We start from the raw sequence: 22790 nt of genomic DNA, 5'->3' as shown, positions 1-22790 counted from the left end.
GAGAGGGAGGAGGGAGGGAGGTTTCGGTGATGGGACATAATAATAAACTACATTGTATATTCACAAAATAAAAAAATAATTTAAAAAAAAACCCTAAGGCTTACTTTCATTACAATAATAAAGTAGGGAAAATGCTTTGGTACTAGAATTAACATTTTATAGAAATATATAACATTATATGTAAATATATGGTTTATATCGTCAATGATTTCAGAGGTTATTTCATTATTAATTAAAGGCAAAAGCTTTTCTGCTGTAATTTACAGCCACAGCTTGGAATTTAAGAGTCATTTATCAGTTTTTCTCTGCTCTCTTTCTTAACTTTCCCTTCATCTCAACCTTCCTTCCATGATCCCCTTTGATTGGAACTTAAAGTTCCAACAGATTCTCCTCCAGAAGGTCTCTTGGTAAAATGTGCATGGGCAAACCTCAAGTGAAGGGAAATTATTTGTATAAGGTTATACGTTCAGTTAATGGACACAAAGAATGATTACATATTGCAATGATGAATATGCTAATTGTCCTGATTTGATCATCATATATCGTACACAAGTATTGATAGTCAACTCTGTACCCCACACATATGTATTATCAATTATATTTCAATAAAAGAAAAAAGATTATACAGTTAATGGCAAAGCTGGTCAAGATCTAAACCTTCTGAATGCCAAGCTAAAATTTCTCCTAAAGCTGGGTACCTTTCCCCAACCTGATAGTTAGCACACCCTCAGAGTAAAATAGTAGAAGATGTGCCTCTAGTATGGGAAGGTTGAGGGGGAAGGTATAGGCAAAGGTCCACTCTCTTTCCCTTCTCATGAGAATGTTACTTCCAGTTCACCATCTAGCTCTTTTCTCCAAGTAACCTGAAAAGGTGGTATGTGCCAAATATGTTCCTAACAACTTTAACTACTTAAAGTAAAAATAACCCCTGATTGGTAAATTGCATCTGGACTGGGAAAAATTATAAACTAACTATTAACACCTACTAGGAAACTTAGCTTTGAACTTTTGAGTGGGCTGATCTTTGTAACTGAGCAAATCCATTGTGGGGACCCTGGAAGCTATGCCTATGGAAATATTACAGGAGATTCGGGCCATGGGATGTGAGCTTAAGCCAGAGCAGCTCCTGTACTGACCAAATGTGAATCTCTTCTCCTTTTACTTGAGCTCTGTAAGCTGGGGGCCAGCTGTGTGGATTTGGTAAGAGCTCCTACAGGAAGAAAAATGTCAGATGTTGCCTTGCTGGAAGCTGTGTTTCCTGTCATATCTTTCTGAGTAGATTCATGCCAAATGTGACCTATGTTAGTCTTGTGAGTATGAACGTTTAGTTGAACCTAAGAGCAACCCATGGTGGGCGGTGTAGAGGGGTTTGTGCTAGAATTGGGCAGGCTCTGTGCTTGTGCTGTGCTTACAACTAGCACAATGTATTAGGGCATAGCTTGTCTACTTCCATAAGAACAAGCTTTTTTTTATAACACTGACACATTCTGTAACTTTATTGTGCTTGTGCTGTGCTTACAACTAGCACAATGTATTAGGGCATATCTTGTCTACTTCCATAAGAACAAGCTTTTTTTTATAACACTGACACATTCTGTAACTTTATTTGTGATGGGGTACAGTGACATGCTAACAGTACCCATAAAAAAAACATAGAGTCCTGTTTTCCAGATCACAAGAGTCCAATTGCTGTAATATCAACTCTAATTCTCTGATAATTTCACATTTCCAATTTAAGTGGAAGTGTTTCATTTTCTTAGACAATGGACAATTGTCGGGTTAGGCCTTAGACCCTTCAAACCCATTGTACCGACTGGGTCACAGACCCCTCACATGCAGGTCCACAAGATAAGTAATAGGAAAAAGATCCAGGAAGCTCTGGGTAAAAATTAATAGGCTTTATTCAGATGCAAGCTCAGGTAGCTAGCAGCAACCACAGTTGCCCTAGTGGCCTCCCAGGGTGTTCTGAGGGCCCAGGCAGCAACAGCCTCCAGCAGCAGTAGTGGCCATCCCATGGCCCCCCTGGGGGCATCCCAGAGGTGGGGGGGGGGCACCGTGGATCAGAGCAGCTCATACTTTATACTTAAGTCTGATAACCCAGGAACACCTGGGTGTGAGTCAGACAACCCAGGAACACCTGGGTGCCCATGTGCATCCACAGATAATAGCCAAGGAACACCTGAGCGCATGTGCAGAGCTATCATTTACATCAAAAACTCATCAAGATTCCTAACAGGTGAAGGATCCTGATCATTTGCTTTCACTTTCCCTACAGACAATATTTTCCCATTATGATTGTTAGAGCACAGAACAAAGCTGAACGATATTGCTTTTCCTCCTCTGCTTCCTTCCAGATGGAAAATAAAACTCACCTTAGCTGTTTTCATTTTCAGTTTCTTCCTTGAGTGACTCGTCAGCATCTGAGACCTTATCTTGCTGTTGCTCAGTGGATATCTTTTGGACCATGGTTTCTGTGTGCTTGTGGATGATCTGATGGGCTGCAAGAATATGTTTCCGCTGTGCGTTCCTCACTGCACCAAAGTGACAGAAAAGTTTTTACTCTGAAAGTCTTAAACATTCCCAAATGTTTTCAAGAGAGTAGAAATAGAAATAATTTTGCAAACCACATATTTTCTGACTTAGGGCTGATTGGGTTAAATAACAATTATCTGTTCTCTGTTTTAGAAGGTTTTGGCACCTAAAGGTGAACCAAGCCCGAATCTCATTTCTTGCTGCTCCCTCTGTCCTGACTCTTTGGTTCATACTCCTTCCCACCAGGCTTGCCTCCATTCCTCTCCTTGGCAGTTTCCCTTGCCTGGAATGCCTGCACTCCAAACCCTACCCTTTTTGTAAAACACTGCTCAAGTCCCAGCTTCTCCAGGAAACCTCCTCTGATTATGTCAGCCTGCATTTGCCATCTACCACACTTCGGCTTGTATCAAATCATTCAGCACTGAAGCACTTCATTTGAGTTATATTTTGTTTTCTACCTAGATTGTAAATGACTTAAAGATGAAGACCAGTTTTCATACTTTTCTCTGAGCCTTAGATCCTAATATGGAGGTCACTTATTGATTGGTGATGAGTTTCTGAGTTCATGCCTTTAGAAGGTGGTTCTAGCTCTAAAGTGTAAGAATATTTATTTTCAAGGCTTACTACAGACACTACTAAGCATCTAAGCCCTTGAAAGGAGCAATGATGATGACGATGATGACAGCAGTTAGCATTTGTCCATACTTGGTGCCAAGCGCTATTTTAAGCAGCTGACGTACAATTATTCATTTAATCTTCCCACAATCCTAAAAGAGAATATTATTAATATCCCAATTTTCAAAAGAAGAAGCATAGACACAGAGAGATTAGGTAATTTACCAAAAATCATACAGCTAGTAAAGGACAGTAAGAAGTTCTGTGGATTCTTTGCTCTTTGGGTATCAGCTAGTTGACACAGGGTAATTCACACAGCAGCATATTGCACTTCACAGTAGGACGGTTGAAAAAGTGGAGACCTCAGAGTTACACAGACCATGGTTTGAATCTGCAAGTCATACACCTCCAAGCACTAATTTATTTAACTGGAAAATGAGAAAACTGCTACAGCTGTTGTAAGAAATTGAGATAATGTACATTTAAAAATTTTAATTTAATGCAATGCCTAGAACTTAGCTTGCATTTAAAATTCGGCAGTTATTGTTGTTTTATATCTACATACAGGTCTCTTAAGGTCTTTTTGATCCATCAGCTTTTTAAAAAGTGAGATGTCTCAAAATGGTCTATGTATAATATTATCTTAATTTTAGGTAAAGAGTATATATAACATGTATAGGAATTCTGTTCAAGGTGGTGGAATCAGTGAAACAGTCCACAGCATCACTCTCTCCCACAATCAACCAACTTACAACTACTAAAAAGCAACAACAGCCAAGCTGGGGCCTCTAGAGCTCAGGGGAAGAGGAAGAGAGACCTATGGAGTGCATGAGGGCAGGAGAAGCCACAATGATAGAAAGAAAGGATCGCTCCCACCATTTCAAGCCCTGGCTGCTTCAAGTCTGGCCCTGGTGAGCATAAGGAGCAAGAGCTGGCAAAAGTCTTCAAACTTTGTATGAAGTTGCTTGGGGCTGTAGGGGATAAGAGGGCCTTGGTGGCCCCCAGGACAGCAGGACCACTAACAGGACTCCCATGGACCCACATAGGAGTGAGGGGCCACAGACAACTGAAAAAAGAAGCCACTCAGAGGCTGGTGAGTCACCACAAGGTACTGGAGCACGGCCTATCCCATGGGAAGTGTTTAGAGTGTGGGCAGTGGGGGAGATGGGCCCACTGGAGGAACCCCGGGGCACAGCAAGGACAGCTGATCTGCCCTCCAATCAGCACAGGCCCACTCAGTGGAGACAGGTCAGGAACACAGAACTGCAGGGGGTGCAGTTTGCTGAAAAGACTCAGGCCCAGACCAGAGTTTCCACACAACCCAGGTGCACCGGATCTCATGAGTCCTGGAAGCACCTATAAAGTCAACCATTAAAACCTGAGCTGCACTAAAAGCCTTCCCCAGGGAATCAGCAGCAAAGCAACAATTTAGCTCAACCACAGGGCTCAAGTACTGGTCCCCACAGGAAGTTCCCCAACTTCAGAAGTAACCAAAGGACAACAAATTAGTTCCAGCGCAGAGTTTAAGTGGTGAGAATAGTGAATAATCCAACAGAGAACTGAAAGAAAAAAACAAAATACCCACAGATCAGAGACAAAGTTCTGATATTAACCAGTAAAGGTCTAACACCACCAAAGAACACCTATGAAACCTAGAAGGACCAGTTATAAAACCAAGCCGGGGGGTGGGGAAGGCCATGGGCCTCAGCTACCACCCCCTGCCGATGTCCGCATCCAGCCCAGTGATGACCAAGCCACCGCCGGGAGCCCCCTGGTTTCCCCTGTTGGAATGAGGAGGGTGCCATGGGCCTTGACCACACCCCCTTCCTCCTTCTTCCACCCTAACCCTCTCCCCCTTCTCCACGCCCCCTTTCCTCAACTGCTTTGTAACAATATCTTAGAATGTAAATAATAAATAAATTAAAATAATATAACATATATGGTTCTCTTATTTGAAAGAGAAACAAAAGGTCCTAGTGTGTGCTCCCTGTGGCATTTTTTGATTTGGCATAAATATAAAGAGCAGAGGCTAAAGACTTGCCAACCTCGCCAACAGACAAGTCCTGCTGGATTCCTTCAGCTCGAGTTCCTCCTCCAAATCATCTCCCTCAGGAGATGTTGGGAAGGATATCTCAAACTGGCAAATGTTAAACCCGCTTTCCTCCTGTCCTTCAATCCCCCTGTGGAATGGCTCTGAAACAAGCTGACCTCACTTTGGACTACGAGAAGTGGAAAGGAGTTGCCTATATTCTTAAGGATCTAGAAAACATAAGGTTCCTTTTATAACATAAGGTGACACAAAAATACATATTAGTTTGAAAATGAAATTTTGTTGGTATAGGCACTATCATACACTGTTGATGGGAATATGAATTAAAACAATCTTTTTGTGAAGCAATTTGGTGGTATCTGTCAAAATGTAAAATGCACATACCCAATGTCCCAGCACTTGTACTGCTAGGAGTTTATTCTCAGAAGCATGGGCAGAATATGTGTAAAATATTAACTGCAGCACTGTTAGTAATAGGAAAATACACTGGAAATAAACTAAATGCTTATCACTAGAAGGTACCAGTTTAAAAATTACACTACAACCATGTAATGGGAAAATAAGGTATTTCTTTGTCCTTTCCAAATGTGTTAGAACTCCACCACCCCTGTATTCCTGATTAAGTGATCTGAAATACTGCACACTTTTCTGCTTAAACCTGTCCAGAATTCCTCTGTATATAATTCTGAAAGCGTCTGAGCTGCTATTTCACTTAAATATTGGTCTTCTGCCAGTTGCAATCCTCCGTCTGGGACCCGGCCTGCCACCAATAGTCTCAGAGCTCCAGAAAAATCTTCTTTTTCTTTTTAAGACGTATGAGGTTACTTCGAAAAGTTCATGGAAAATAGAATTAAAAGATAATATGAATCTTTCCATGAACTGTTTGAAGCACCCTCCTATTTTTTCTTCTTCTCTATTGACTAAAAGCATCAAGTTTTAAAAACATGCCATTTCTGACAAATGATAAATTAGGATATTTATATTTAGACACAGTCCCAGCAGAAACAAGATATTTGTGGCATAGGCAGAGCCTCAGAGTAGATTTAGTCCCTTCGGGAATGCCTGCTTTTCAACACCACAGCTCACATGCCCTGCCTCTAAAAGGCTGCTGTAGTTTGAAAGGCCCTCATATTCTCAACATTTGCTTTATGTTAAAAAAAAAAAATCACAAAATACAACTGTTCTGGGATCTTCAGAACTTCATTTTAAAGAAGGTTTGGATTTTGATACTCTGCCAAGCTTATCAGAACTGCATCCCATCTATAGTACAGGTGATTATATTCTGGAATTAGCATGAAGAGAGTTTGACAAGCTCTAAAATAAGAAAACTCAGTGATTCTCCTTCAGGAATTTCCCCATATTTCTGTTTAGTTTTAAATCTCTGGGATATTGAAAACAATTTACATCTTTTAAAAAAAATGCAAAAGTGAAGCATTTGTATTGGCTTACCTTTTTCTTTGACAAAATCTTTTTCCACCTCTGGGATCAGAAAACTATAAACCAACTCGGCAACAATCTCCTCTGACTGAAGATATGTTCGGCTAAAAAATAAAAACAAATTAAACTGTTTCCTTTGTTTCTTTACTTGAGTTGCCAATTTATACTTAGATCCTCCTTGTTTGTGTAACTCCATTGCTCAAATCCCGCCATCCCCTTTTCCTTGATTAAGTGATCTGAAATGTCACATTCCTGGTGAGCTTGTTTAACTCCATGGAAAATTTAGATTTGACCCTGTCCTTCATTTACCCTGCCTGCTAGGAAGGAAATGTTAGAAATACAGCTTATCCATGGAAGCCAAAAATCTTGGGATGAAGTCCAAGTAATGTTGCAGACACTATTCATGTTGATTTTACGTCTCTGAGTATTCTAAAAGTAAGTAATACAAAAGTAATCCAGATTGCAGTGGATAACTGAGAATTCAATTCCCGATGCTCCTACCATACAGAGGTACAGGCTAGTTGGCTTCTAAAGAGTTATGCTAATAAAACAATGAACACTGAAGCAGGAGTTATGTATCTGTTTCTCCTTGCTGGTGAAATATTAAGCTCTTGAAAAAATACTTGTGAATAACAGCAGTGGGCTGTCCATTCTACAGTCTGTTCTCTTGGTCGTACCGGCTTTCCATTTCATAAGCAACGTCATTGATTTCCTCAGCCATCTTCTCAATTTCTGCTCGGGCTTGCTCTTCTGCAGTACTCTCTTCAGTGTTCAGTATTATGTCTTCTAGATAGGAGGTTACAGTACTTTGGTGAACTTTAATCACCTACAGAAAGCAAAAATACCCACACTTACCAACTACAGGAATGTTATTGTAAACTAGACAAGAAAAATATACAAACATTGGTTGTCTTTTTTTAGCACATGCATTTCATTCATTAAGTCAACAGTCCCTTCACTGATCATTCCTTTGCTTTACCATCTAGTCAGTCTGTTTCTCTTTCACCCACATATACATTCCGGGCAGTCCCTGTCCATTTAGCCCATCTTATAATTATGGATCTTGGGGGTGGGCAATACATAATGCTAAAGATCATGGGCTTTAGAGTCAATAACCCTGGTTTGGGTCCTGGCTTTGTTTTTACCAGTACCGTGACTTTGCCAAAATACCTAACTGTAGCAGAGACTGGGAGGTATTTCCCAATGTTTTTTCTTTCCTTCTTCTTAAATAATAGAAACTCTGGATTTTAGCTGCATAACCAGGCACCTAGAATTAAGACTACATTTCCTCGCACCTACAGGGAGTATTTGCAGAAGTGATATGTGCAACTTGCAGAAACAATTCTTAAAGGGAAAGACTTAGCTTTTTTCTCTTTTTATTTCTCGTTTCATGGGGTCATAATGCTGGAACACTAGCAGTCATCTTAAATGGCCGTAAGGGCCATGCCTTAGGGACAGAAGAGCAGAAAGCTAGAAGGATCCTGGGTCTCTGATGAATTTATTGAACTATGATACCAGCCCTGGACTGCTGATTTTTTTAAAAGCTTGCTTGAAATCATGAAATAGAATACAGATTTTTGAAAGTGCATAGTACATAAACGTACAGAGCAATGAATTAGGGTAAAGCCAGCACTCATGTAGCCACTGCTAGTATCTCAGAAGGCCACTGTGGTTCTTTCTGATCACAATCCCTTTCTACTTTCAAGGTAAATATTTCCATTTCTTTATAATTTTGCTCCCAAGTAAGTATGCAACCATAAGCGATACAGTTATTTTGCCTGCGGTACAGATATATACCCAGGAGGTAGAATGAGCATCAACTACAGCACACTCAGCTTTGTATGCATATGTACAATGCCTCCTCCACAAACTGTGAGATTCTTAGGGGAAGGGAACTTTTTATTTCATGTCTGAATATTTTTTTTTGTATATGGGACAATCCCTGGGATTCAGTAACGATTCAGTATCTTTTTCTTGATTGGCAGTGCAGCACAACTCTAGGTATGTGATACTTACTGTACATCTGTCTATAAAATGCCAACCTTATATCCCTATGTTTTCCTTATGAGAGAGTCTCAATGACCAGATTAATACAGTACCAAACAACCAAAACATTTGCTGAAAGTCTATTATGTACAGGGATTTATGTTGCTGTTGTGGAAGGCACGCAGTTACGTAATACACAACATGCCTGCTCTCAAAGAGCCCACCATCTTATTCAGGAAGCAAGTCACACCCGTGTGGAACAATTAGACAGCTCAGTCACAATAGGAGAGAGGTGGGAAGTTTAATGTGGTCCACCCATAGCAATATATGTACTTGTGTGTTTTCATATATCTTTATAAATGTGTAAGTTACTGGACACGCTTGTGCTTGTGTGTGCATGAGTGAATAAGGAAATATAAGTGGTTATATGTGTGTCTATGTGTGTTCCTGCATGTCCTTGCCAATACTGTGCACACTGGCTTGTATTTGTGAATATGTTTTTGTGTATGTGCCTGCAAGAGTGTATATGTATTTAAATATGAGTTTGTGACTCTCTGTATCTGTGTTTCTCACTATCTATATGTTATTTTTTCTGGAAATTTATTAAATATATACATTTCTGGGTTTTGGTATATTTATGTGCAAGCATATATATCTTCAAGACGGTCTGTATGAAGGGAGATTGGGGAGGTAGGAGGAAAATAGCAATTGTATTTTAATAAAGGAGATTGGGAATTAAAATGTGGATGGTATTTGGATCTGTGGGTCCACAGCTGGATACATTCTTTACATAAGTGGTCCTTAAATTGGGCTGGAAGGGTTATCTTAATCCTTTCTTGCCCTTCCTAGACATAACTGACATATTCTGACCTCTTTCCCATTTAGAAAGTACCTTCCTAAGAAGCTTTCTTACCAGTTTCGTCCTTTCTGTTTTTGAGCATAGTGGCTCCCCTTTTCCATTTCTTTTTATTCTCATCCCCACTTGGTTCTTCCCATTCCCAGCTGGTTTTCCTTAGTGATATTAGGGAGGGGATAGTAAGTTCTGGTTTGTCAATAATTTCTGAATTCCAGTAACTCTTTTTTGAAGCAAAGTGTGTTAGGATGATAGGAAGCTAGAATATGAGTTATTGTTACAGGTTGTTACACATCGTGGATGACCTGCCACTCAAGCTGGAAACCTGAACTTGCCAACATATAACCCAAAACTTCTTAAGCTATACAGAAGGAGGCAAACCTGCTCAGTTCTAAACAAAAAGTTTATTGATTAAAAAAACACCAAATACTGTTCATGGATCAATCCTAATTTCATGGGAATCAGGTAAGTCATTAAAATTCAGACCAAATAAGATATAGCATTTTTTTTTTTAACCTGGGACGCTCAAAAGTATCCACATATAGATTCAGACAGCCCTCTTAGAGGACTCTTGGAGGAATCTTTTTAAGTTCCGGGCTGGCTGTTTCTGTCTTTCCCACATCTGGTCCAGGGGAAGTACTCACACAGCTTAGCCATGACATATTCTGGGAGTGCCGGCTGCCCATGCAGCCTCTTCTGTGCCCACCTCAGAGCAGCCACCAGCCCAGCTTTCTCCCTCTCCATTTCCTAGGGGTTCAGACACCCTACCTGAACACATATCAAGCTCTCCAAGTGGTCCCACTGAAGCTCCTGTCTCTTGACTACAGGAAAAGGGAAGTATCCCCCTGAGGCCCCCCCCCCCGTGTGTGTGTGTGTGTGTGTGGTGGGGGCGGGGGGACAGTAGTCACAGCCCAGTTTTCCTTAAAGAATCTTCCTCACAAATTCCCTCCAGTTTCAACACATAACCTTTCATATTCTCAATGAGGGTGAGAGTGCTTTGAGATATTACTGGTTCCTAGAATTTCCATCTTGGTCACTTTGGAATTTCATATCCATTGTACCTTGGTCAGAATTATAATTTACCAACCTGGTACACAAATTGCCAAATTTATGTCTTCAGCCAAAATCTCTCTTCTAAATTCCATCTCATATATCCATCTACCGAAATGACACCTGCACTTAGATGTCCTAAACTAAATCTAAAGTTGAATTCCTGAGACCACCTCTGTCCCTAAACCTCTTCCTCTCTCAACTTTCCCTCTTAAGAAATAGTACCATCACCTTCCAGTGGCTTGAGCCTGAAACTGGATGTCATATCCTGGACTTCTCCCTGTTTCTCACTCTGGATGTAACTACTTCAACAGCCCCTCCCGGGTCTCCTGGATCCCACTCTGTCCTCTCTCCAACCTGCTCTCCACACAGCCAGCAGAGTAACCTGTTTACAATGTCCCACTGGGCCCCATTTGTTTCCTTCACGGAACTCATTACATTTTCTAACTCTGTCCTTGTGTGTGTGTTATGTGTTATTTAAGCTCCAGGAGAGAAAGAATCATGTCTGGTTTTTTCCTCCAAAGTATCCCATAACACCTTTGCACAGCATCTGGCATATAGCAGGAACCAGTACACATTTGCTGAATAAAATAAAAAATAACTGACAAATGCCATTTATGTCATGAGATTCCTTTGGTTTGACTTGGCTGCTTCTAGGCGGCTGCCTTACACCCAGCTGCCCCCACTTGCCTCCTTAAAGATCTGGTCCTCCTCCCGCTGGCGTCTCTGCTCCACCTGGCGCCGGCCACTCTCTTCGGCCTCTCGCATCCGCCGCTGGCGCTCGGCCAGCATGGCAAAGGCGTGGACCCTCCTCTCCTCCTGCAGCCTCACCAGCTCTTTAGACAGGAAGTCAAACATGTCTGCCAGCGTCCTTCCCGCCAGTCCAGCCAGATGGTTTTCCACTAGTGACACCTTAAAAATAAAATATAACTTTAAGGATACAAATTGTACTGTGAATGGTGACTATTAGGAGGAGTGCTGGATTACTCAGAACTCCTGGCAGCCGATTCCCTTTCAGAAGGCATTATGTTTTTATTAGAAATATCATCTCTAGATTGGCCCCACCCTAAGGGTTCTTACTAGGAAAACTCAGACATGAGAAAGTAGACTGATTAGTCGGTCACGGATGGATCAGAGCCCTCAAATAACGAAGAAGCTTCAGTAAATACATTTCTGTGAGTGACCATATAGAATGTCTTTTTTTCTTTCAGTTTCATCCAGAAGGTAAAGTGCGTCTTCTCAGACATGAAGGGAGATGTCAATGTTTTTATTAAAGATAATATTGGAGTCTAATAAAGTAGAATCTCCTAGAAAATTCACTCATGATACCTTTTAATTTTTTAATGTCTGGTTCTTCTGCACCACTTTGGGGAATTTTAAGATCTTAAATAACATGAAAGTAGAAAACCTTGGTACTTTTTAGTCTTTTAATAACTTCAAAGCCATTAACCATTTTTGAAACAGCACAGGAAAAAGCCTAAATGTCTATGTGATCACTGAGGTAAAATAAAGGACCCGTGGAGCTCTTGGCCAGGAGTCAGCCACAGTACCTATTTACACATCCCTGTGTCCTGGCTTTGACACATGGAGAAGAAAAGTGTTTAGGATGATTTATCTTTTGCAACCTATCCTACTCCCTCTCCTATCCTCAGGTATAAGGGAAAAGGGCTCTTCTTCCAGTCGTATGCTAGTTTAATGTGGACAGTTCCCCTTCTGTGCCCAGTTCCCCTTCTGGTTTGTATCTGAAGGGAAGGCAAACTCACAGGTCTCAAAAGCAGTGCAGCTACTGGGTGAGACCGTCAGTCAAGTGTAGTTGTCAGTCCAACACTCTCATCCTTATGCTCCTCTACCTCCCAGCCCGCACATACTTTCTAACCAACAAGTTCAACTTTACTTACATAATAGGGAGAGATGGGAGGAAAAGGTGAAACCAACAGCATCTCAGTACTCCTTACATTTATAAACAGTGGACACTCAGCCCAGAGACCACAAATGGATTCTCTCCTTGTCTCCAGGAAACATAAGCTCCCTCACTTGGTGTGGGGCAGTGGGGACAGATGTAACCTTTAAAACCCTGAGATGGCTACCTGCTCATGTCTAGTCTCCTTCCTCAGCAAGAAATGTGCATATATATGTTCAGGTGGTACAATCTAATTTCAAATTAAGTAAAAATGTTTAGGAAGGTGATTCTGCTGCCATCACATCATGTAATGCATTACATAATTAGGAACTGTGCATTTTCTGAGCTGTTTTCCACAGAAATATAACAGAAGGAGGAAAAGGGCAATCTAATTTCAAATTAAGTAAAAATGTTTAGGAAGGTGATTCTGCTGCCATCACATCATGTAATGCATTACATCATTAGGAACTGTGCATTTTCTGAGCTGTTTTCCACAGAAATATAACAGAAGGAGGAAAAGGGAGGACCAGCATTGCTGTAGGTATATATGAGGTACCCACTCCCTCAGACCCCTGCATATCATCAGTGTATCCAGGTACAGCTAAAGGTAAGCAAGGTGAGTTCTTGGCTAAGTGACAGCTTTTCCCGTTAACTCCTCCCTTAGCTCTTACTGACATGATTTAAGCCATGTGTATATACACTAGATGGGGTAAATGAGTTGAAAAGCCTGGGCTGACTAAGCTGCACCTGCTAAAGTCCATTATCAGAAACCTTGAAGGGCCAATGAGGGCATTTTTCCATCCAGAGTCTCAGGAACTAGTGTTTTCAGGACATTCTGCTCCCTGTCTGAACATTTCCACAGGACTCCAGGATTTCCAGATTCAGGGACTCCAGTGTCCACATTCTCCTCTTTCTTTGGTCCCTCTGTCGGGTCTCACAGCCTATGGCTTTCTTCCTCCCTCCCTCTACACCAGCTCCCCCAAGCTCAGTAACCATCCACAGCACTGCTGTCATATAAAAGAATAAAGTGATGGTCACTTCCAAGCTGCTCACCATTTGCATCCAATTCCCACATAGCACAAGACTTATTTCATGGTACTGAAGGTGGGTCATTATTAACTTTGCTGCCTAACTTTCTTATAACACTAAACTCTGTTCAAATTGATTCTTTTTCAGATTGATTTACAGATAAGTGGGAGAGGAAATAAAAGTATATCTACACTATAGTCAGCAATATTAAAAAGTGTGTATATAGAGATAAAAACTGGAAAAAAACAGGGAAAACATTTACATTTTGTTGGCTTAAAGCTGCAATTCTTAGCTGTGTCAGGTGCAGAGGGCCAGGAGGTCATGATGAAAGTCACCAAATATCATGAGATCATAACATTTAACATGCAATTTTATCAGCATGACTATATAAGCTCCAAAACTCAGAAATAGTGCTTATATTTCAAAGTAAATCTCATTTCTCACTTTTTTTGGTATTGCTTGTACTACTTATTCATTCTGCTAAGCCTTTACTACTTAAAATAGAGCTACCAAATATTTAAGAAAAATTGGAAGGGAAAAATCTTAAATTTGAAAAATGCATGTTTTTGTTTTTGTTTTTGCAAATAAAGAAAATAACACCATATTCAATTCAGTGAGGGCACAGCCCATTCACATTGTGTACTGCATCAGCATTGTTCATAAACGCTGATAGAGTGATGGAATGGTGGGGGATGTTTCTTCTTTATCATTTCATTTATTGTTATTGTAATGTTGTTTGTGCAATAATAAATATACAGGGGGCAAATGTAACAAGAAAGTAACAGGAAAAAAAAGGAAGAACCTTATGCTGATGCAAGTTCCTCTGCCGCTGTAAGGCCAGGGTCACTTGCTTGTTGGCTTCTCTCACCAGCTTTTCATCTTCTTGCAGTGCGTGGCTGGTACGCAACTCCTGGATCAACTCCAATCTCTTTTCTTTCCCTTCAAACATCTATATCAAATCAAATCAAAGAGTCTTGCAAGTTACTATCCCTTTGGGCCAACCCCTCTGAGTTGCAGGCAGTGACTTGTGAGATGCTTGTGTGGGTTCTGTCCTGCCTCTTGGGATCCACAAAGGAGGTGTGTTCCAGAGAGCTAGAGTTCAGCCCTCTTTTTTGTGCCTTCAGCTGGCTGTCAGGCAGAGAACGAGCTTAGTTTCAGTGAATTGTTTACTAAGTTTCTGAAAATGCCTCTCAAAGACAAAGTGACAACTATGGGATCATATTAAGAAACTAGAACCTTCCCCTTGTTTCCTGTACTCCTTCCCTAAGAAACCTGGAGATGGCATCTTTCCTGGCCATATTTTCTTTTCCGATATGTCTGCCCCTGGTTTGTAATACACGATCTGCTGTCTGAATTTTTTTTTTTTTTTAAAAAGATGACCGGTAAGGGGATCTTAACCCTTGACTTGGTGTTGTCAGCACCACGCTCACCCAGTGAGCTAACCAGCCATCCCTATATGGGATCCGAACCTGTGGCCTTGGTGTTATCAGCACCGCACTCTCCCGAGTGAGCAACAGGCCGGCCCTGCTGTTTGAACTTAACTGTGCTGAACAGTGCTGAACACAAGTTGCTCACCCATCTTCCCTGGACTTACCATAACTGAGTTTCTTAAGAGTTATAGCTGTCTGGGCCAAAAAACTTTTTTTAACTAGGGCTTTACCTCAGTCCATTTATTTTAAGTAAAGAGCACCAGCATTTGCAGCACAAATAATCTGGCTAAGGTTTTACAGTCAGGGAGACCAGAGTTGAATTTGCTGTCAGTGAACTTAATCTCTCTGAGACTCAGATTTGCCTGTAAAATGAGATTACTGATAGAAAATAAATGAGATGATATATGTAGAGGAAAGAATATATATTGTGGGCATATAGTAGGGATTCAAAATTGTAGTTATTATTTGGCTATTTCATTTATAATGCAGGTATTGCTAGCTATATACAAACTCAAATTATTATATTATGACTTCATTGAAAATTAGGGAATCTACTTGGCTCATAATGCTTTAATAGTCAAAATTTAGGTGAGGAAATTTGTGAATTTAGCAATTCCAAGGAAGAAATGAATTTCACAGTGTCTTGTTTACAACTGTGGCAAATAGGAGGCAGGTCCTTCCTCTCTCCCTCTTTGACACTGTGCCAGCCACCTGCACAACAAAGGGCATAAAAAGGGAATGGGTAACTCAAGAGTATACCCTGAATAAAACAGCAGGGTGCAAGAGGGAATTCACCCCAATGACCAAGCACATATGCATTCTAAAAACATTATTCTCAAAGATGAAACATAGGTCCGGTGATTGGACCTACATACCATGTTCTGAACAACTCTGCCCCGAAGTAACTTTTGAAGGTAGATCACAGCCATTTCTATTTCTTCTTCTTCCTAAAAGAACAAAGGGAGAACCAAGCAGCTTGAGAACAGCAGAAGTCTAAGCATCAAATACTTTTTGAAGACTTATTCCAAGCTAAAGAGACTGTGCTAGATGCCAAAAGGATTTAAAGAAATAAAACACAGTACCTGCTTTCATCGAACATGTATTTTTAACGTCATTTACTGTACCATTAAAATTCATTATTATTTTCATCACAAATAATATGTTATTAACAGATCATATTAAAAGCAAAAACTTCACCCACTGCCACACTATCCCAACAAATAAAGCCATTTTCATTTTTCTATATTCCTTTCCAGCAAAATCTTTCTTGAAGCAACATTTCTTATAACATCCTTTTTTTTTTTGTCTTTTTTCCATGTCCGGCAACGGATCGCAACCCTCAGTGTCGCCCCCACACCGGACCGGGACCGGCAACGGGATCACAGCCCTCGGTGCTGCTCCCGTGCCTCGCTCAGCCAGTGAGCGGGAACCGGTCTGCATTTGGGATCCGAACCCTCGGCGGGAGCGCCACTGCACTCAACAGTGCCTGAAATAATATCAACTAATGTCTCTTACCTTTGTACTTTCCTCCATTAACCAGAACTAGGCTGAAGATCTGAATACCAGTCAGAAATAATACTTGCTATGGCTATGCTAGGTCAGCTTGAGAAAGGCCAACCTGGGGCATGTGTATCTCTCAAGGGATGCTATAATATTTCTAAGAATATGTTAACCACTGAATAAACATAGCACATATTCTTGGCATATCTATTTCCATCAAAGATTTGGGGGATTTAAAAAATTTTTTGAGTTTTTAAAAGGTTCTGTCTTGTGTGTATACAAGCAAAACTCCCAATTCCTATTCTTTCACATAAGCTAATTTGCTGTTTTAAGTGAATGTATGGGCAACAGGAAATTTTCCTGTGCAGTAAATGATTGAAATATTTGGTATGTTTTATTATTATAGGAGAACTGAAGAGCATTAAATGACAATTGTCTCAAAGTGGAGAGAGCTTTACTTTGGTCTTGAAGGCCTGCACGTCTGGATTTTTGAAAATAAATTTGTTTCATAGTGAGAGTGTGTGCTGGTACTTTTACATACTTTTTTTTTTTAACTTTTAGTCACCAAAAGTCCTGTCCAAAATTATACATGATATAAGATTTTGTTCATTGGTTCCATTTCCAGCCATAGGGGAGTACTTTTAGTTTAACAGTACCAAAAATTCAGATCTTGTGAATTTAAAGTCATACTTTAGTTACTTTTTCATCAGATAATTTCTACATTATATCTCGCATAAAAACATAGATAAGTAATTTTTAAAAAACAAGCACTAAGCCAAAACTTGCAACTAGAAAAATACACAAATAAGTGAAATTTTGAACAACCTAAAATTATTCTACTTGTAATAGAGCCTCTATGTTTCTTCAAAATAAAACTGACAGCAAATATATAATAGCTCTTTGATAACTAAAACTGGTGAATCAATAGAAAGCAGTCTCAAAGTCATGAATAATTCTAAACTCAGGTATCTCTTGAGAGAAGAGCCCTGAACAATATCACATGAAACTATTTCAAAACCCCTCCATGATTACTATAACATAGCTCATAAAATATTTTTTTAAAAAACAACTTTAAACCAACTGTGCCTTTATATTTATATGATTCTGGATTCTCAAAATAATGTAAACTTAATACTAAGAAGATACATTGCCTGGACATCAACCTAACATTTAGTGACTCCAATATTCCAAACTGATACGTTCTATCTAATGACATCTCACCTCAAATCCAAAAGGGAAGATAAAAACAAGGACACTAAAATAATGTGCAGCTTCTGATACATATATGTACAACAAACATTAAACATAGCCCAACTCCTAGACAGGTTAATATAAATCCCACACTATAGCCTATTTATTTCAGTTCCCATAAATTGAAGCTAGATGTCAGGATATCAGCAAAAGAATTAAAACCCATGCCAAAAAGCAAGAAGAAGCACAGTCTGAAGAGACAACACAACCAGACTCAGGTATAACACAGACGTTGGAATTATCAGGTAGGAAATTTAAAATAACTATGATCAATATGTTAAGGGAACTAATGGGAAAAATAGATAACATGCAAGAACAGACGAGTAATGTAAACAAAGAGATGGAGACTTTTAAAAAGAATCAAGGGCTAGAAATCAAAGCACGGTAACAGCAATAAAGAATGCCTTCCATGGGCTCATCAACAGATTAGACACAAACACGGAAAGAGTCAGGGAACTTAAAGATAGGTCAATAAGAACTTCCTAAATGGAAATGCAAAGAGAAAAAAGAATGGAAGAAAAAAACACACCAGACATAGAACAGAATATCCAAGAACTGTGAATCAATATCAAAAGGGGTAATATATGTGTAACTGCAATACCATATGAAGAAAAAAAGAGAATGGAGCAAAGGAAATATTTTAAGTAATAATGGCTAAAAACTTTCCAAAATTAATGACAGACACCAAAGCACAGGTTCACAAAGCTAAGAGAACACCAAGAAAGATAGGTACCTTAAACAAAACCAGAAATGTGGGCCTATAATGTTTAAACTGAAGTAAACCAAAACAAAGAGAAAATCTTGAAAGAAGCCAGAGGAAAATCATTTTACTTACAGAAGAACAAAGATAAAAGTTACAGCAGACCTCCAGTCAGGAGCCACATACGAAGAGAGTGCAGAAAAATCCTTGCAGTGCTAAAAGAAAAAATCACCAACCTACAATTCTAGACCCAGGAAAATCATTCTTCAAAAGCAAAAGGATCAAAATTAAAAACATTCGTGTTTAAGGGATACTATCAAGGAAGTTAAAAGACAAGCCACAGAGAAAAATTTACAAATCATATTCTCCAGAATATATAAAAAACTCTTCTGACTCAATAGTAAAAAGACAACAAAATTTTTTAAATGGGTAGAGAATCTGAATAGATGTTTCTCCAAAATATATATATAGAGAGATGGCCAACAGATATGTGAAAAGATGCTCATAAGATCCAGCAATCCAACTGCTGGGTATATACCCAAAGGAATGGCAGTCATCATGTTGAAGGGATATCTGCACTCCCATGTTTACCATAACTCTATTTACAATAGCCAAGAGTAGGAACCAACCTAAATGTCCATTGTTGGACTACCCTGTATAAAAAAGAATGAAATTCTGCCATTTGCAGCAACATGGATGAACTTAGAGAAAATCATGTTAAGTGAAATAAGCCAGGCACAGAAAGAGAAATACCACATGTCCTCACTTATATGTGGTGGGAGCTAAAAAACAAACAAACAAACAAATAAATAAAAAACGAAAGAAAGATACAACAATCACAATAATTTGTTGAACTTTCAAAAGGAGAGAACAGAACTGAGGCCACCAGAGGTGGGAAAGGGAGAAGGAGAAGGGGGTTAGCAAGAAATTGGTAAAGGGCCATAAAAAAATGATTACATTGTATAATGCTGAATATATCAACTATCCTGATTTAAGCATCATGTATTAAACACAGGTATTGATATTCAACTCTGCATACCACTGCTGTGGATTGAATGTCCCCCTAAATTCATGAAGCTTATATTGTGTCCCCCAAAGTTCCAGGTATTATAAACTTGGCCCCCACTGTGACAGTGCTGAGAGAGTGGGAAATCCTATTGTGATGATTGAAAGGTGGGGCCTTGAAGAGGTGATTAGATTGTAGGACCATGCCGTAATGAATGGATTAATAATGATGGTTGGGGCAAGGTTCTGAGAGCGTTTAAAGGAGAGTGTATGAAGAGCTGTCTCTCTCTCTCAGGTCTGCCACTCACATCATGTGACATCCTGCATTACTGTAAAGCCACCACCAAAGAAGACCCTCACCAGACGTGTTACCTGGACTTTGGACTTCCCAGCCTCTGAAACTGTAAGCAATAAGTTTTGTTTTTTTTCAAATTACCCAGTTCCAAGTATTTTGTTACAAGCAACAGAAATAGCCTAATACAGAAAACTGGTACCAGAGAAGTGGGGTGTTGCTTATAGCAAATACTTGAAAATGTGGAAATGGCTTTGGAACTGGGTGTTGAGGAGAGGCTGGAAGAATTTAAAGGAACAGGTTAGAAAAAAACCTAGATGCTGATGAAAGTTTAGAAGAGAAGAAAACCAGGGAGAGTTTAGAATGTTTTAGAGAATGGTTAAATGGTGGTGACCAGAATATTTATGGAAATATGGACTGTAAAGACCATTCTAAGGAGGTCTCAGAAATAAGAAGTTTATTGGAAATTGGGGCAAAGATCACTCTTGCTATGAACTGGCAAGGAACATGGCTGCATTCTGTTCATGCCTGAAAGTTTCATGGAATGTGGAACTTCAAGATGCTGACCCAGGGTATTTGGTGGTAGAAATTTCTAAGCAGCAAAACATTCAGGAAGCTGCATGACTACTTGCAACAGCCTATGCTGAGGTATGGTGGCAAAGTCAAAGCCAGAATTTATAATTAAAAGGGAAGCAGAGTGTAAAGATTTGGAAAATTTGCAGCCTGGCCATGTGGTTGAGAAGCAGGGAGCATTTTCAGGAGAAAAATTCAATGGTGCAGCCCAGCGGCAGTTTGCTAAGGAGATTAGTACAGAAGAAAAGGATTATCAAGAAAAGGGAAAAAAGACTTTAAAGGCATTTCAGAAATCTTTGAGACTGAATCTTCCGTTACAGGCTCAGAGGCCTAGGGAGACAGAATGGACTTGGGGAACAGGCCTGAGGCACCCTCCACAGGCTCTCTACCCAGGGCCACCTTGGGACGCTGCTCCCCATACCAGCACCCCAGCTGCTTTGGCTGCTCCAGCCATAGCTAACTTGGCTAAATTGGTGAGGCTGGACCCGCAGCTTTAGAAAATACAAGCTGGAAGCTTTGGCATTGTCCACATGGTGTTAGGTCTGCAGGCTTGCAACTAGAAAAATATACAAATATACAAGAATGCCAGAACTGTGGCATTAGAATGGTGTTAGGTCTGCAGGCTTGCAACTAGAAAAATATACAAATATACAAGAATGCCAGAACTGTGAAATCTTGGGAGCCTCCACCCCAATTTCAAAGGATGTATAGAAAAGCCTGTGGGCCCAGGAAGAGATTTGTCTCAGAGGTGGATTGACCACACAGAGCCTTTGCTAGAGCAAGGCCAAGAGGAAATGTAGGGTCAGAGTAGCAGCAGAGAAACCCCACCAAGGCCATGCCTAGTGGGGCTGTGGGAGTGGGACCACCATGGAGTCCCCAAACTTGTGGAGCTACTAGTGTGCAATGACAGGCTGCAAGAGTTAAAGCATCACCTGAGACCAGGAAAGCCACAAGAGTGAAACTGAGGACAAGGGGACCAATGTGCACAGGACATTGAGCGTGGAATCAGGTACATGATTCACCAGCTTTGAAATTTAATATCTGCCCTGCTGAGTTTCAGACTTGTTTGGGACCTGTTACCCCTTTTTTTTTGGTCTATTTTTCCCTTTTTGAATGGGAATATGTACCTTGGAAGTAGATAACTTGTCTTGATTTCACAGATGGGACCTTGAACTTTGGACTTTTGAGTTGGAACAAGTCAAGACTTTAGGGATGAAATGAATGTATTTGTATATGAACAGGACATGAGTTTTCGGGGACCAGGGGCAGAATGCTGTGGACTGAATGTCCCTTCCAAACTAACTGAAACTTAAATTGTGTTCCCCAGAGTTTCAGGAATTGTAAACTTGCCCCCACCATGACAGCATTTGAGAGAGTGGGAAATCCTATTGTGATGATTGAAAGGTGGGGCCTTGAAGAGGTGATTAGATTGTAGGACAATGCCGTAATGAATGGATTAATAAATGGTGGTCAGGGGCATGGTTCTGAAGGCTTAAAAGGAGAGCACATGAGAGTCTTTCTCTCTCTCTGCTCTGCAATTTATGCCATGTGAGATCCCTGGGTCACTGTTGCCACCTCCAAGACCCTTACCAGATGTGTTCCCTGGACTTTGAACTTCCCAGCCTCTGAAACTGTAAGCAAGTAATTTTGTTTTCTTTATAAATCACCCAGTTTGGGGTATTTATGTTAAAAGCAACAGAAATGGAATAATACACCCACAAATATGTACAATGAATTATGTTTCAATAATTAATATAAAAAAATCATTAATCATTAGGGAAATGCAAATCAAAACCACAGTGAGATACTATCTCACAGACACTAGGATAGCTATAATAAAAAAGGTGGACAATAACAAGTGATGACAAGGACATGGAGAAATTGGAACCCTCTTACATTGCTGGTGGGAATGTAAAATAGTACAGCCACTTCACAAACAGTCTGGAAGTTCCTCAAAAAGTAAAACACAGAGTTACTATAGGGCCCAGCAAATCCACTCCTAGAGATATACCCAAGAAAACTGAAAACATATGCCCACACAAAAACTAGTACAGACGTATGCACAGAAGCATTACTTATCCTGTAACAGCCAATAGTAGAAACAACTCAGATGTCCATCAACTGATGAGTAGATAAATAAAACATGATCGGTTATTATGCAGTCATAAAAAAGAACGAAATAATGAGATGTGTTCGAACACGGATGAACCTCTAAAACACTACACAAGTGAAAGAAGACAGACACAAAAGGCCATATATTGCATGACTCCATTTATACAAAATGTCCAGAATAGGCAAATCCATAAAGAGAAATTAGAATATCCCTGGTGGTCTAGTGGTTAGGATTCGGCGCTCTCACATATGTGGAAATTTAAAAACACACTGTTAAATACTCACAGGTTCAAAAATCTTACTGGATATTTTTAGGTATTAGAAATTGAGAATAAAGACAAATACTCATATCAAAACTCACAGAATGTAGCAAAAATCAATGTGTTGAAGGGAATTTTTTGCCTAAAATATCTATATAAAACTGATGAGTGGGCCGGCCCGGTGGCGCACTGCTACAGTGCGCTGCTTGGGAAGT

At 40.0% G+C, this 22790-nt stretch overlaps 1 protein-coding gene across 1 annotated transcript in view; it reads right to left on the bottom strand.

Moving 5' to 3' along the window:
* Positions 1-22790, bottom strand: part of MAATS1 (MYCBP-associated, testis expressed 1) — a 64545-nt gene that overhangs the window by 14892 nt on the left and 26863 nt on the right. Inside the window, exons 11-16 of the mRNA XM_008578786.1 lie at positions 15758-15829; positions 14255-14401; positions 11214-11435; positions 7312-7460; positions 6647-6738; positions 2373-2531 (exon numbers count right to left, since the gene is read on the bottom strand). Coding sequence (XP_008577008.1) covers positions 2374-2531; positions 6647-6738; positions 7312-7460; positions 11214-11435; positions 14255-14401; positions 15758-15829 — 840 coding nt within the window. The 3' untranslated portion in view covers position 2373. The remainder of the gene's footprint in view (positions 1-2372; positions 2532-6646; positions 6739-7311; positions 7461-11213; positions 11436-14254; positions 14402-15757; positions 15830-22790) is intronic.

This window comes from Galeopterus variegatus, unplaced genomic scaffold (assembly GCF_000696425.1).
Source record: "Galeopterus variegatus unplaced genomic scaffold, G_variegatus-3.0.2 Scaffold1756, whole genome shotgun sequence".
In the NCBI taxonomy this organism is placed as follows: domain Eukaryota; kingdom Metazoa; phylum Chordata; class Mammalia; order Dermoptera; family Cynocephalidae; genus Galeopterus; species Galeopterus variegatus.
This window is presented reverse-complemented; position numbering and strand designations above follow the sequence as displayed.